The following is a 17,110-nucleotide window of genomic DNA, read 5'->3' as shown; positions in this document are numbered from 1 at the left end:
TCACACATGCTGGACACCATCTAAACCAAACAAGGTTAGCTTTCATTTTCTTTTTATCAATTCTAATTCTCAAATCCTCAGAGGGTTCTTTGCCATGAGGTGAAATGTTGAACATCCAGTGGTCAGTATGAGAGAATTGCATTTAAAGCACCACATTTTAACCGCTTTAATAAAAGATACACAAATGTGTATGATCTTGTCAAGCAAACCTAAACATGAATAATAGGACGTGTGGCTTTGCATGGTTAAACGATGTACAGCTGTTATCACTTAGGGTGTACTCACTTTTGTTTCCAGCTATTTTGACAATGGCAGTGGCTACCAATACAGTTAAAGTGTTACAGTTGCATTTTCTGCTAGGATAGTCACAGAAACATTTAAGAGGCCTCAAATATAAATTGATGCTTTATTTTATCTTTTAAAAGTTTAGTGACCTCTATTGGTTACATGCTGCAGCACACATTACTATAACCTACTCAAAACCTATACAAAATTATATTATATATATATCCACAGAAAATAGCTTAATGTTAAATAAGTGGTTAAATAAAAATGGATACAATAAAAACATTTCAGAGGAATGTTAAATATTTAGTAAAAAAATAAAATAAAAATATTCACAACATACTTTTACAAAGAAGTAAATAATTTATTAGAAAAAGAATACAATATATACATTATATACACAGCTCGCTTTATTATTTTATTTTTATCAAACGGCAAATATATACATTAGGAAATACAATCGAATTATCAGAAACTTTGTTTTGCCTACATTCAAAAGGTCCTCAATGTCATAAAGAGATCCACAGAACATGATGAAATAGAAACAGGTTGACGGTGTTCTACACAAAAATGTTAAGGGACAAAGCTGAACACTTTTCAGGTGATCAGATTAAACATTTTGTCCTGAAAAGAGTAGTCTTTGGGGTAAAGATAATTCTGCCTAACCAAAGATGACAAACACATACAAAGTTTTATTTAAAATTGAGACATTTAAAAGGTGAGCTTAATGTGAACATTTCCCTTAAAAGATGGTCAGAACAAACAGAAGGTGACTCTAATAAAGCACATGTAGGATGCAGCATAAATAAAATCCCCAAACCAAAGTTCATGTCACAATGCAAAAAAACTAACAAATAATGCACACGTATATTACAAAAAAAATAAAAATAAAAAAACCTGTAGCAAGGCACTGCACTTCTTGCCAATCATTGACCTCATATGTTACAGAACAATTCCAACTCTACACTTTACCAAACTGCTCAAATAATGCATACATACTTACATTCTATTTTGTTTCAGTCTCTTTCTTGTAATGCTAGTTATTTATTTATAATCGGACCTAGATTTTCAGAGAAAGGAACAAAATGAAAAAGGAACAAAATCATCTCAATGCTCAGGAAAAGCAGCCCGACATGAAAATAATTTTAAATCCATAGCAAACCTGCAGGATGTGTAGTGAAGAGACTTCCACATATAAAGATTTGTAAAAAACATATTTAAAGCTGATAGAGGTGTAATAACCAAAGTAGCTTTTCTGGTCCATTTATACAGCCAGGGCAGAGCAATGCATACAATATACAGTCTCTGCTTATAAACAACTCATTCAGTAACATACAAGGTTCACTTTCCCAAGGCGAACAATTTGGCAACATAATTTAAAACCGAGTTCTTTGGCAGTAAATAGCACCTAAAACTTTTCACGAGTACTGAAAGCCTGAAGGACACAATGCTAGACATGTCAGCAGTGCTGATAACGGCAAAACTCATGAACGTAACCAGTAGGACGTCGATTTCTCAAATACTCAATATCCGGCATCACAATATGACAAGTCTGTATTGGCTACAACATTTCCTTTTCCTTTTTTTTTAATGCAACATGATCATCCTTAGGAATCATTGTCCTCTTCCTCCTCCTCGCCGTCATTAACATGGGCAAGAAAGGCCTCTTTCTCAGGAATGGGAGGTTCGTTTATTTTACCTATGTGTTTGCCCGAGTTGTCGTTTTCTGTGGCATTACTTGCCGACGTGGCCTCTGTGCTGTTTCGGATCCCGTAGCCAAAGTAGATAAAAAGGCCTGGGTTGAAATCAGAAGAGACAAATCTTCATTTTGAGAGCTCACATGTAACTTTAATTATAATTTGTAACAGACAATGCCAAATAAAAAGACTTAAATTTCCTGTAGGCACAGTGCTATAACCAATGTTTCATATTAATTTGTTCATGACTCTGGTTCTCAGTGTGTCTGCAATCTTTAATTCCATCTGTAATCTGTGTGTGGCATAAAATTGAACTCTGCAGGTGGACCAAAATCATGATAGTGCTTGCTGTACATTACACCACAGTAACTATGAAACTCACCGATTACCATCCAGATAGCAAAACGCATCCAGGTGCCTCTGTCCAGCTGCATCATCAGGTAGACATTAATAAACATACTCAACACAGGCAGGAAAGGAAGCAAAGGAACCTGAAAGAAGAAATGCAACGTAACGTCGGGCATTAATTATACGTACTGCATTCATCAGCTGGTTGCGTCTTAAACAGTTTTGATGATTATCTTGCATAATCCCGCTGCTCAGTTCACCACTCAAAAATGTACCGTCATTTCCGGACTATTAAACGCACCCATATATAAGCTGCACCCAATGAATTTAACAAAGATTTTTATTTTAAACATAAATAAGCCGCACCGGTCTATAAGTCTATAAGTCTACACTGAAACTAATGAACTTTACACAGGCTTTACCGAAAGAGTATCTGTTACACGGTGTAACGGGTGAAATATGTTGTGGCTCCTTTAAGAGCAGAGCAGCATTTTGGGAACAGCACGTCACTGCATTCTTCCGGTATTACTGCACGTGTGTTGCCAAGAAAAAAGCACGAGTTTTGGAAACCTGTCTGTGCTCATATGATTTCTGTTGCAACTGGAGTTAGTGAGCTCTCCCTTCACCCAGACTCAACGCATTACAACGGCTTGTATCTAAACAGTAGCCGACCAAGAAAGTCATTGTTCACGGTCTTCCTCCTTCCTTTCACAACTATTTTTCTCTGGAGTTTATCTTTTGCCATCGTCGTGCGTTTAAAAAAAAAATAAGTTTTTTTTCTCCCGATGCCGTGCAGCTCAGAACACAGGTGAGGTGCCTTTTTTTTTTTTATTTCCATTCGGTAATTTCATTGGTCTAATGTTATGGGGCTCAGTTTTTTGGCTTGAAGTTTGTGAAACCGGGAAAAACCCAGGAAAAATTTATAAATAAGCCGCTTCGTTGTTTAAGCCAAAATGTGGGAAAAAAGTAGCGGCTTATAGTCCGAAAAATACGGTTCATTTATTTCTATCATTTTGATGTCTTGCTCATATTCATCACATATCCTACCTTAAAAGATAGCTTGGTTTTGCTCTCAGGTTGCCGCCAGATTACCAGGCTGAAGAGGACGCATATTACAGCTAGGACTGTCATCGTGATCACAGACCAGACCTGAAACTCACCCTGCACTGCTACAATACAGAAAACGCACACCAGCACACCTGCAGAGACAAGGGACAGAGACAAGAAAACATAAATGCTTGTCAATATACTGATGGGGTGCTCTAAACATGCATGCCTGCAGTTATTCCAAACATGTGATTTTCTAATGGGTCTTTTCCAAAACCATATCCAGAAGTGCTATGTTCCTCTTTTTACTACAGCAATGGCGGTCACATGTCACCTTTTCTTACTGTACAGAACATCTCAATGTGGAATGTCTGTAATTCAACATATTTCAAGTTATCAGTTCACTATGACATATGAATGAATTTCATTATAAAATACATAATGAATGAATGTAAACCTGATTTGATTTGAGTTTAACAACGCTGTGGTTCAAGATACTGTATACATCATAACACTATCATTTAGACTGAATCATGCCTGCATTTTTAGCTCACAACCATGGCTAAAATATGGCCACAGTTTTCAGTTAAAAAAATAAGTTTCTTACTTACTAATATGAGGCTGCATGTGCTTTTGCTAATGACTAATGAGCATCCTAGATTATACATCAAACTTTATTCATGCAGCCATAAATTTACAAATTAGACAAATGTTTGCTTTTCAACACACTGTACATCGTGTTAGTGTTTTGTCTCACCTATCACACTAGTGCAGATGTTGACGATGGAGCCAGACTGGCCCGAAGGGTCTGTGTTTTTAGGGAAAAGCACGTCACTAAGCTTGAGCTTGTCCTGGGCTTTAGTCAGGTAATTTGAACTTCCTTCGCTGATGGAATCAAGCTCGCCATCGTCCTGAGACCTGGCCATCTGATACGGCACACTGGGCTGTTCCGGCTGGTACCTGAACATAAGAAGATTTGGAGTGAGGGAAAAGGAACGGTTGTTGCATTCTTCTGACTAGAAAATATTAGTTAATTAAATACATTAAAGCCTAATTTACATATTTAAATTACACAAATCTAAAGGCTAGAAAATGAAAGGACCAATAAAAATACCTCAAAACAAGGACACAGGCAGCCACTAGCGTATATGCCAGCAGTGTCCCAATGGACATGAGATCTACCAAATCCTTTAGGTCAAACAAGAAAGCCATCACAGCTGAAAGAAAAAAAAAAAGAAGAAAAGAATAAATATAAATATTTGACCGTTTTTTATTAAAATCTCAGAGACAGTCACATGACCACAATCACATTTATTGCTTGCAACAGCAACAATACACTGATTTTTAAAAGTCCACCAACAATATTCACAATATCAATTAGGAACCAGCAAAGCTCAAAGACACGTCAGTATTGTTATGCTGTAGCAATGTGCTGCATGGTTTGGCTTCACTTATAAAGAGCATTTAAAACAGTAATATTTGTCCCTGATTTAACATCCTGGAATATTCTGAAGATGGCATTGTAGTCCCTGCAAAATACACAAGGGCTTTTTAAAAAATGGTTTATAATAAGCATGAAAACAGTTAAATGATGGAAGGTAATGCCAGGCTGAATTTACAACTGTGTAACAACCACGTTTTTCTTTTTAATATTGTGAACCATCTTAATGCGGCATTTTTATATACACGTTTAAAACTCTCATAAGGAAAAAAAATAGAGTCAAATCACATTACAGGCATTTTTAAATTCAAAATATGCCACGATTGAGACATGTCAAGAAGGTTAGGATAACGATAGTTTTCGTCTTGGAGCCCAAAAGGTAGCCAATAATGTTAAGCACAGTTAAGCTAAAAAGCAATGCTAATTGTGATTGCCAAAGGTCAGATGAGATCCTGGTAACAGTGCAGTGTTCAGCTTGGCAGGTCACAATATTCAGCACTACCTGTTTAAACAAACGTTTTCAGACAGGTACTGTGATGTTAGGGATAGTTTTAATATGTTTGGATGTTTGTCATCCATACCATAATAAGATCCCCGAAACCTTAATTTTATCCACTGGTCACTGTGCACTCCTCACTTCCAACTAGACACTGCTTCTTTATAATGGTGGATTAGTAAAGCTTAATCAAGGTAAACCCTTCATACGTCTAACATTACTGTTTGCACGCTTCTCCTTCCGCGCTTACTGGACAAAAGCCCTGCCACCATGGTGGAGACAATGGGCGTCTTCCTCTCACTGAGGCGAGACAGGAAGGAGAAGAGCAGGCCATCACACGCCATGGAAAAGATAATGCGGGGCAGAGGAAACATGGAGCCCAGCAAACTGAGGCACAGAACGGATAGAACGAGTGAAGGAGAGCGATCAAGAATGGGGGTTTGATATTCAGCTGAAGAGCTGAAGCTAGGAGACAATTCCAGAAAGATCTGTGAAGGAAATAGGGGTATTAGTAGTTTTAATTTAGTCTTCTCACCTGCCACAATGCCTGAAGTTATGGTGGCTATTAAGGGGGTTTTGGATTTGTCGCTGATCTTTGCCAAGAACTTAAAAAGCAGCCCATCCTCAGCCATGGCCCATATAATTCTGGGCATTGGAAACATGGAGCCTAGTAGACTAGTGGAGGAAAAGAAGGAGAGAGAAAGAGCCATGCATGTAAGTAATAGCAAACAATCATTTTATTCATGACATATTCACACTGAAAACGGTCAAAGAATGCACAAGGAACATATTGGCAAAATGGAAATTAGAACATGCGCTCTAGTTACTACTTACAATTCATTGTTAATCTTATTAGCAGGGTTGTATGAGGTTTTCTGTTAATCAGACGCGGAAAACCTTAGCATGTGGTGCATACGGATCTGACAAAGCATGTTACTTGAGTGGCAAAGGGGTGAAGCGTTCTTATTTATCTCTTCATCCTCACCAAATGATTTACTGTGCTCGAAAATCACAGCGGTTGAAATGACTAATCTCTTTAGCATTGAATATAAACAAATAATAATGAAAAAACTACTGGAAGGATATATTTTCTCAATACTGACTCAAAAAAAACTAAAAAGCTTCTTGCTAAAACAACCACATTATGTACAATCCTATCCCCTACACGAGAGCGGTTTACCTGGTGGAGAGGGCACACAGTGATCCGACTGCCACAGCGTACGTAGCGCCGTCCCAGCCCACATATTTAAACGCCACTGGTAGCGGGCTGTTTTTATCTAACAGATAATAGGGCATCATCACAGTAAGAGCTGCAGACACGCTGAAATAGGCCACGAAGCAGATGAGCAGCGAGGACACAATGCCAATCGGGATGGCCCTCTGTGGGTTCTTCACCTCCTCTCCTGCAGAAAGAGAGCAGCAGGCGCCATTAAGACACTCAGCAAACCTGCTTCAGAAATGTACTCAAGCGCTTGGCATGATTAAGCACATCTAGATTTTAATTCAGCAGACACCTTCTACAACAAACAGATAATTAATGTAAACTCCAGCTCTTGTTATTTCCGTTGCATGTTACAAGCAAAACCTGAAGAAATTAAAGCTAAAAACAAAAAAAAAACACTTCTCACCTGTGGTAGCGATGCAGTCAAACCCAACAAAGGCATAAAAGCAAGTAGCAGCGCCTGAAAGAACTCCACCGATTCCAAACGGCATAAACCCTCCCATTCCCAGGCGATCACGTGAAGGAAATGGCCCTGTATCACTAAAAAGACCAAAAAAAATAAAAAGGTGTGCATTATAATAACCCAAAATTAACAACAGTTTAAAACAAACATTATTATACACGATCAGACTGAATAATAGAGTTTAAAAAATCAAGATCCTCTACACACTTTTCACTAAGGCTTCTGTTAAAGATCTCTTCTGGATCCAGGTTCCAGTTTTTGAGGGACCCTTTGATCAGACCGGAGATCACGACAAACAGCAACACCAGGACATTGACACACGTGAACAGTTTATTCACCATAGCAGACTCCTTCACACCAAACGCCAGCAGACCTGAAAAAAATTCAACACTTAATCGAAGACCGCAAAAGAATAAAAAAAGGGGCAGGATCTATTTGCACCCAGGGAAGAGATAAAATACTATTTGTACTGTATTAATAGCAAGATTGCCTTGTTTACATTAAGCACAAGATCATATTTACACTTCGTGATATAGTATGTAAGTGGGACATGGATGAAATGCCTGTTTTTCATCCAAAAGTGACATTTGTTTTAGAGCAAAACAGATAGAAATATAATTAAATTGCACTCTTAATACACTCAAAATAAAAGTCAAATAATTCCCCATGTAATATTCAATATAAATTAAGTGGCATGTATGAGTATTTTACACATAACTCAAAGAGTTCATATTTATTCAGTAAAATGTGTACATCTGTGTAAAATGCAAGCATGTTCAGTTCAGTCAAATGCTTCTATTTTTTACACACATGCCTATCATGTGACCTCCTGAGTCATGGCTGGTGTAAATAACATCTGTCTAGCTAAAGAGAATGTTTTATTTATTTGAAACATTTTTTATGTCTGTAAAATTTGCTTTGAAGCAATCTAGCTAATCTGCAGAATCAACTTACAGGTTAGAATGAGGATGATGAGCACAGCGAAGGCGTCTGGATACTCGGCTAAAATCCCAGGTGCGTTTATACTCATGTGGCTCCTGCAGAACATCTCGATTTGTTTCCCTATGAGCTCATCAAATGTGGCACTCCAGGCTCGAGCTACACTGGATGTCCCTAGGAGAATGTTTTAAGCAGAAAACAGTCGTGTTGATTTCCAGGAAGTCACAGACGCAAAAAACGGCAGATTGCAAGCATCACTGTCTAGAAGGAGATGAAGTAGATAATTCTGCAGAACTATCCAAGCAATCGCAGAATGCTACTTATTTGCTGGCAGAATGATAAAGTAATCTGCTCAGGAAACAAAATGCATACTCGAGAAGCCTGTGAGTCGGGACATTTCAGGAATAACTTGTGTCTGGTCTATTCTAATGTTTATATTCCCACTCTCTGGTGTTACCCAGAAGAGGATAGGCTCCTTTTTAACTGCCATTCCAAGCAAGGTTTCTTCCTTGTTAGCTCATTAAGTTTTTCCTCCTATGGCTCAGACTTTAAGGATTTAAATCAATATCCAGATTTTAATGTAGGCACTCAGTAAAACTGTCAAAAGGTCTTTTAAAAAGAACTAAACAAGAAAGTTTTGTTAGTTTTTTTGTTGTTAATGAACACTGAAAACCCCACAACAACAAACATTACACATACACTTTTTCTAATATTAGATTGCATTGTATTTTGGCTAATATTCCAGTGAAACAGCTGTCCAAGGAAATAACACACATATTTAGGGCTGCAGCTATTGATTATTTGAGTAATCGAGTATTCTACTGATTACTCCATCAATTAATCGAGTAATTGGATAAGAAGTTTTGTTTATTAAAGTGCAATATTAAATATACAAGGTAAAATTAAAAAAAAGGTCTTTTAAAATGAACAAGTATTTTGTTTTCTATTTAGAAAAAAAATGTACTTATTGCTGAAATTGCATACAAGAATATCTGTGAAAACTAAAAATCATTTAGTGCATTTAATTGGCATATTACACCAAAATGCAAATATAAATATACAAATTTAAAAACAAAAATCTTTCAAAAAAACAAACAAACAAACAAAATAAACATTGTACAGTGTTCTCTTTACATTTTTTTATTAAATGAAACCAAACTTTGGAACCTTTGTCATTTTCTTTGGTCTGAATATTCTCCTCGCCTACATTTTTTTATTCTGCAGCGTCTTCTGTGTTACCCGTCCAGGGCGAGTCAGTAATAATGTTGCTAATAATTTGCCTCAATGCTTTTTTGGATTCAAATTACTCGAGTTACTTGAGGAATGGTTTCAACCCTACATACATTACCCAAGATTACACACATTTTTTGCACATTTTTACACAGTTTCACTACTGATTCTCAGTCTTACCTCTTTTGCACTATTTTGTTTGTGTTGAAAACTTCCAATTATGTTTAATTTTATTTCAGTGTTTTTTTGTCTGTGTATCTGAGAAACAACTTTGTCCATATTAACCTTGTTTTTTGTTTTGTTTTAAGAACATTGTCTTCACCCATGTTTTACAAATAGGCTCTAATAAACAGGCTTTCATTCATTTTACAGGATCCAAGATCTAGCATCATGCACAGCCTTGAGCGAGCAATGTTAGCTCACCTATGATGTATGACAGGATCAGGTTCCAGCCGGTAATGAAGGCCCACAACTCTCCCACTGTGACATAGCTGTACAGGTACGCTGAGCCTGTCCTGGGCACCCGTGCTCCAAACTCGGCATAACACAGACCCGCCATGACCGAGGCCAGAGCGGCAATAAGAAATGAGAGCACAATGGCAGGACCGGCATTTTCCCGTGCCACGGCGCCTGCCAGCACATATACGCCAGCGCCGAGTGTGCTGCCTACCCCCAGCGCCACCAAGTCAAAAGTGTTGAGACATCGTGACAGGCGAGAATCCTCAGTGTTGCAATCCACCACTTTCACACGGAGAAGCTTTTTCCCGAAGCCTTGCAGCACAGAGAGAACCATGATAAACCTTTACACACACACACACAGAGGAGCTCTCCAATGCAGGGTCTATGACCTGGGGGAAAAAACAAACAAACAGAGGTTTTATTTACTCACCCTTGCACTTGAGAATTGCCACACTATTAGGAATTTAGAAATTCTTAAGTCTGACATTTGCAACACCATTTAGTGAATCTTCAGTTTATTAAATAAAAATAATAAAATAAAATAAAATAAACACTTTGCATGTGGACATTCCAGACCATTCTCAGTCTGTGGATCTGATGTTCTGTAGCATCATCACATTACAAATTCAGAAATTGTATTCAGTTGAGAGCATGGTTGATTAATAATAATAATAATAATAACAATAACAAAAACAACAACAACAACAACAATTGATACACAAAATAAAACTAAAAAGTGTCTAAAGACTTAACTTAGAGTTAACTAGTAGATAGACTGTATTTAATAGCACATACATTCTGATCCCAAATAACCATGACTCTTAAAACCCAGGTTATCAAAAAAACCTTTATCAAGTAAAGTTGATTTAAAACTTTTTCAAACATCAGATTTTAAATTTACCTGCTGGATGTTAAATCTAATCTCCTAATCTAATGTGCTTAAAAGATTACTATATTTTTAACATAAATGATAATATAGAAATGCAAACATAATACTTATTTCTTGACAAGTATACATAAACAAATGCCAAATTAAATGATAATCCCCCTCACCAAAAAAAAACTTTAAATGCTTAAAAAGACTTACCAACACTAAAACCTTCAGAGCAACCCAGAGTACATTAAAGAAATCCTTGTATCTCAACCACAACAGTTTCCCAAAGAAACAGCAACAATCACAAATGAGAGATCACAAAGCTAAGAAATGTATACAGCTTGTTAAAAGGGGAGTACTCTGCGCTGCTCAGTGGACCGAGCTCATGTCAGATGCCTTTGTGAACACAAACCCAATCAGGTCTAGAAATAGAACAAAGTGGGGTCACGTGGTCAGGTGACTCCAGCAGCTGATCATGCCAAAGTGTCAGTGGTTTTTTTATATATAAAATATACACTCTCAGAAATGACCTCCACAAAAATAAATAAATAAACAAGTAATTTACAAGATTAATAAATTGCATCAAATGCTACAAAGACCTGATGTTCTGCAAAACAATAAGGTGTAAGGTTTATAGCTGAATCTTGTGCTCAACTGTGGGAATAAGAACGTTTTGTGATGAGAACAGGAATAGTGAACAATTAAGCCTTACTACACTGTTACCTAAGAAGAGTTAATCAATCTCTATGCGAGCGCACATTTCTGGATCTTGAAACGCGAGAACCTCTAGTATAAATAAGACACTACATTAAGTGCCGACCAGATTTTATTTACATAAATACATTTTGAGTGACCGATAGAAATATGCACAGCTTGTTTCCAGTTGTTTGGCTGTTGATTTACGTCACCTGGTTTAACAGCAAACGGACAATATTCTTTTTCTGTTTACAAAAAGCGACACAAAACATAAGCACATTAGCTGCAATGATCCCTACATTGTAAGTAACTAATGGAATAAGGAGAATAAAAAAAGTAAGGGCAACACCGTTTCTGGCTGAAGAGTGAGATTAGTAAATAGAATGGAATTTGTTCAGTCCTGGAATTTCTTTCCATAAGTACTCAACATTAACTTGTCCCACCTTTTACAGTAACATGATCTCAGGCCAATAATAGTTCTAGTGTATTTCCAACCACATAATTAAAAACTCACTGCATACAGACTCCTTATTCAGGCAGAATGAAACATTCAGGAAGGACAAGTGAGGTAATCATGTGCAAGGCCTCTCTAACCGCCATCAGGTGTCTATTCAGACGTCAATGGAAATCACTATGAAAAACCAGCTGTTGGTGTGAAGCTGGCAGTTGCACACGACACAATGGAAAATCTGTTATTGTCTTTTATGTTTTAAGCCTGACAAGAATAGCCAGATATTCTGACCTTCCATTAATCATTGTTATGTATAACAATATCGAGTGCCTCTTTAAGAAGCAGAGAAATGTACAAAATGTGGGCAGGGTTGGGACACAGCCCTGCTACCCACCAATCACAAGGCAGAGGCTCGACAGGAACAAGTTGGGAATGTCAGACAAGTAAGTCAGGAGACGTGGCGAGGATGTCAGTTTGATATTTATATAACCCTAAACACGTGCTGACGAACCGCTAGTCACAACTTCCATGAATCTCTTATCTGATTAACGGGATTGAGAAATGTTTTCTGAGAAGAAATAAACCTTAAACATTTGTCTGACTCGTCAAGAGCATTTTCACAGTATTGTGCAAAACTGAACCCGTTTGGAGGTAATGGCCACACCCTGATTATTTCCTCAGATTAAATAGTTACCGTACGAAATCTAAAAACCAAAGTATATGTTTAGTTTACTCAACGCCAGATGGCAGAAATGACATTTCTTGTCATGCTTTATTACAGTAAGCTAAAATTACCCACCTGGTGGGATTAAGAACTATCCTGATAAACAGTCGTCGTATCATGATGACAATATTGAAGGGCACATGACAGGTCAACAAACTGCCTCTCCATTACACAGTTGCAATGCAACCAAGTACACACACTCAAATTCATTGACCTAATTGATGAATGTCATGACACCCTCGCCGTACCTAAAATAAACAACAGTGTGTAGAGTACAGCGGATATGACAGGCTCAACAATGTTCTCTTAGAGAAAGAACAGCAGTGTCTACATTTTTTTTTAAACAACAATAACTAGGCTCAGTGTCTTGTCTATTGCTTCATGATCACAATTGTTTGTTCCACTAACAAAAACTAGCTAAAGGAACACCAAGTATGCCATGCAAACGCATGCACACGTCAATCCAGACACTGACACAAAATCACAATAGAGAAACAAGCACCGTGTGTGTAAAATTACTCAGATCGGATTAACGCTTTCAATAGGGTTCATTCGGTGCGTTTTAATATTTTATGTTGTGATAAAGATTGCATTAATTAACTGAAAGTTATATTCAGATACTGATTCAGTGAACCTGCATGCTTAAATATGTTAAAATATTCAAAAGACTTAATACTGTAGGCAGGCATACCTACGGTTCACTGCTCCTGCAAATCTGGTATCCATATGATGAAAAGAAAAAGAAAAAGTAAAAAAAAAAAAAAAAAAAAAAAAAAAAGATCACAAATTTTCAATGGGAGTCCCGAAGAGTAATATAGTCAGGTGTGCATTACAGACAATAATTAAAGTTTGCTGGATTTTAAAAATACATTAAACATTACACAACCCTTGAATAAAGACAAGGAAACACTATACAAACGATTTCCAAATTTCCAAAGCCCCTATACACACTAAAGTCTCTCTGAAATACTACTACAAAATTCCTCGCTGATTAAAACACAAACATCTGTTATAGTGTTCTTGACTATTAACAGCAGGTTTGTGTTCAATATACACAAAGCTAAACCGTTTATAAAAAATAAAAAAACACACTGCAATCAAAACAAAACATGACTGGAGGTCTTCCATTGTGACATTGGACAGTAAAATGTTAACTAAAGCATGAATCTGCCCTCTGAGGCCGGAACGAATCTGAAAGCTTTCTTCTTTGCTTATACTAACCAATCACAAATGTCCGTGAGACCATGTATATGAAAGAGGGCGGTTCCCATAAACTTCCCTTGTATATACATAACCTCACAGAATGCTACTCATGCACTTCCAAAAGCAACAATCTGAAAAGTCTTGGAAGCAAAGACACTCTTGTTAACGGTCTAAAATGGGAGAAAGGGAACATGACAAACTAGGGTGAAATAAAAGAGAAAAGAACGATTTCATGTGCACTCTTATGCTCTAAAGAATCTGGGAATGGATTGTGTTAAACTTCACATACTGACAGAAAATTGCAACTGGTGTCCCAACAGAAGCAAAAAATGTCTCATGTGTGAATGCTTTCCTTTTTGAAACAGGCACTTTGAAGCTTGACTGAATTACTACAACTACAACAATGTTTTCCTCAATTAAAATAGATGGTTAGAGGAATTGTGGGTGAGAAGATGCACACAAAAAAAAACATCCCTGAATTATATTCGCTTCGAAAAAGTTGCTACTTTAAAGAAAAGACATATGGTGGGACATGTCCATTCTAAGTAAGATTTCATTGGACAATCACAAGTCGAGTACAGGACGAGTCATTAAAACCATATCTACATTTTAATCCAGAACCTCAGCTACACTATTTTGATGTATATTTTTACATCTGGATATACATTTATATTGGTGTTTAAAACACTAATGAAAGTACTACAAAATCACATCAAGTGAGACATTTTCCACTCTTTTTTTTCTATCACTCTCTCCCTTTATACACACACACTGTGACATTTTAACAGTTGGATGTTGCTTAGCGCGCGCCATTTCAACACACTGCAAGTCTGATTCTCCTTGAGCGCCTCAAACACACACACACACACACACACACGCGCGCCAAGGAAAATGTAATTAGCTTCGTATATCCTAAACGTTCATAGTTTTTTGCTGGGTTTTTTTTTTTTTTTTTTCACGGATGGCTTGATGTATTTAGGCTCCAATGTGCCTTTATCTCGACTGCACATGCGTCTACAATTAATGTACATGATCTACAGTAAACAAAGAACGCCAAGAACACAAAGAGGTCATGTCTAGATGAAAAGTACATTCGATTACGTTTGGGTCATTGTGAAATCCCAGTCTGAAGGAAGCCCCTGCTCTCTGGGCGTGTAAAATGCAGCGATAGGCGGTGAGCGCGTGTTGCATCAGCTCCTAAAATGGTCACCACCATGCGCGCGAGCTGTGAGAACACGACGAGCAAAAGCATCGCGCGACTTTCGATCAAAACTAGATAAAACACACACACTCACACAAATAGTACAACGACGGGAACTGCTCGTCGGGAACATAACGATAACAATAATTATAATAATAATAAAATATTTATTTTTTACCTTGGTAAAGATTGTATATATTGTGGAAAATGTTAACTCTGACAATGAAGATAAAAAAATTTTTTTTTAAAAGGCTCGTGCAGCCCGGCGGGAGGTCAGGACGTGGACCTCTAAGTGTAAAATAGGAACCCACGCTACCCAAACTGTACAACCGCCCTAGACCGCACCTCCTTACGGCCGAAGGAAGACAAACGGGAGGTCCTAATGCACTCCTAGTATACGCTACCAAAATGCGTTCATGCCGGGGCGTGGCTTTGCAGGCTCGTGCTCCATTTGACCGACCATCGCAGTAGTAGAAGTGGAAACACGTGGGTCATTGAGTGTAGTGTAGTGCACTGTATAGTGTGTGCTTGGGCGTCGTCTGTTTCCAAAGTCAAGACAAAATGTGTCTGATGCCCCTAGTGGTTACTCTACAGTACTATTTGCTACCCCACTCATTCCCATGTCAGTTCAGTTGACCTTGAATTCTCCGCTAATATCTTTTGTTATGATAAATGTCTTGTTTCAGACAAATAAAGGGCGTGGTTTAAAGTGGTGGACAGTAACAAAGTAAATGCAAATCGTTACTGAATTTAAGTAGCTTTTTCTTGTATCTGTTTCTGTTGTATCTGTATTTCCATTTTGGGACACTTTAACTTCACTACATTTAAAAGTCAAATATCTTATTATTACTCCACTACATTTTGTGAAATCAGTCATTCTTTTTTTTTTTTTTTTGAGTGGATAATATAAATATCTTACTCATAAATATCATTCTATTAATAGATTGGTGTGTTTAGAGTCTTTTCATATAATCTGAGTTGATTATGCAAGAGACTTGTGACAAAAAGTAATAATGGGACATTATAGCTATAATAAATCATAGTACTTTGAATACTAAAGTCTACTTTTGTACTTGTACTCAAGAGTAAGTTAAAAAGGAGCACTGTTTTTGGAATCGTTTTATAAGTGGTGTATCTCTACTTTGACTCATGCTCAGTGATCTCACAGTTCAAATGTTTTGCTGACGATAGAAAAACAAACATAATTATTAATATTACCAATATTATCATATGTAATTACTTATTACATACTTACATATTACATGCTTGCCATTTTGTGTTGCTGAAAGTTACAATTAAGTTCAAAGCATGCAGTGTTCATCAAAATATGGGCAGTTTTTCATTCTTTTAGATATCCTTCCTTTTAATCACACATTTACTTGTGAGCAAAGTGTTAATTATACATTCATTATTGCCATTATTATTAAGAGCATGCTAATGTACAATACTTACTGTTGTATTTTAATTAACTTTTTCTATTGACTTCAAGTTTTGTTTTTATGACTTATTACTGTTTAAATGAAACATACATTTAAAGATTATTAATCCAATAACTTTATACTTTATCCAGTATTATACCTCCATCCTACTCCAACATGATCAGCTGTGCAAATAAATGAAAGACTGTCGGTCATATATATATATATTAATATATATATTATTATTATACATATCATTATTTATTAATTTTAAATGTAATTTAATTATTAATTATTATAAATATTTTTTAATTTATAAATATAATTTATATAATATATTATAATATATATAAATTATATTTAGCCCATACTCTATCATGCAGCTCTAATTACACGTTGCTTTACGATCAAATTTGGGCTTTGTGACTGTAATCATGCTCTTATTCAATTGACAAGGCTGGAAGATACATACAGGTGCAGCTCAATAAATTAGAATATCAATAAAAAGTTTATTTATTTTAGTAATTCAATACAAAAAGTGAAACTTGTATATTATATGGATTCATCACACACAGGCTGATATATTTTAAGTGTTTATTTATTTCAATTTTGATGATTTTGGCTCACATTTAACAAAAACCCCACTAATTCATCTCGAAAATGTATTTATTTAATACTTCATAAGACCAATAAAAAAATTTTTTGTGAATAGTTGGACTTATGGAAAGTATGTTTATTTACTGTATATGTACTCAATACTTGGTAGGGGCTCCTTTTGTTTTAATTACTGCCTCAATTTGGCATGGCATGGAGCAGGGGTCACCAACCTTTTTTGAAACTGAGAGCTACTTCTTGGGTACCGATTAATGTGAAGGGCTACCAGTTTAATACACACAGTTTTCAGTTTGATCTGAAA

General features: G+C 36.6%; 1 protein-coding gene across 3 annotated transcripts; it reads right to left on the bottom strand.

Moving 5' to 3' along the window:
- Nucleotides 1-628: 628 nt before the first annotated feature.
- slc7a1b (solute carrier family 7 member 1b) lies at nucleotides 629-15,255 on the bottom strand. 3 transcript variants are annotated; one of them, XM_083548394.1, is made up of 12 exons: nucleotides 14,955-15,255; nucleotides 9,592-10,016; nucleotides 7,954-8,112; nucleotides 7,207-7,372; nucleotides 6,943-7,076; nucleotides 6,495-6,717; nucleotides 5,850-5,989; nucleotides 4,492-4,594; nucleotides 4,135-4,337; nucleotides 3,378-3,529; nucleotides 2,365-2,473; nucleotides 629-2,080 (listed from the first exon to the last, which is right to left on the bottom strand). In XM_083548394.1, exons 2-12 carry the CDS (start codon nucleotides 9,959-9,961, stop codon nucleotides 1,893-1,895), a joined length of 1,947 nt encoding a protein of 648 aa, XP_083404520.1. In that variant the 5' UTR covers nucleotides 9,962-10,016; nucleotides 14,955-15,255; the 3' UTR covers nucleotides 629-1,892. The 3 variants fall into 3 exon arrangements, with proteins under 3 accessions (XP_083404520.1, XP_083404522.1, XP_083404521.1); XM_083548396.1 differs by lacking the exon at nucleotides 5,850-5,989 and adding an exon at nucleotides 5,565-5,701 and having other exon boundaries at nucleotides 14,955-15,205; XM_083548395.1 differs by lacking the exon at nucleotides 14,955-15,255 and adding an exon at nucleotides 10,715-10,899.
- Nucleotides 15,256-17,110: the final 1,855 nt, after the last annotated feature.

This window comes from Silurus aristotelis (assembly GCF_946808225.1).
Source record: "Silurus aristotelis genome assembly, chromosome: 8".
NCBI classification, from domain to species: domain Eukaryota; kingdom Metazoa; phylum Chordata; class Actinopteri; order Siluriformes; family Siluridae; genus Silurus; species Silurus aristotelis.
The sequence above is the reverse complement of the archived record's forward strand: the minus strand, read 5'-3'. Positions and strand labels throughout refer to the sequence as shown.

Bases quoted from the DNA above. Each gene is read 5' to 3' on its own strand.
- slc7a1b (XM_083548394.1), bottom strand. From the start codon at position 9,961: ATGGTTCTCTCTGTGCTGCAAGGCTTCGGGAAAAAGCTTCTCCGTGTG. The intron at 7,373-7,953 runs GTAAGTTGATTC...AATTTTTTTCAG, and splicing joins CATCATCCTCATTCTAACCT to GTCTGCTGGCGTTTGGTGTG. The intron at 2,081-2,364 runs GTGAGTTTCATA...ATTTCAACCCAG, and splicing joins TGCTATCTGGATGGTAATCG to GCCTTTTTATCTACTTTGGC.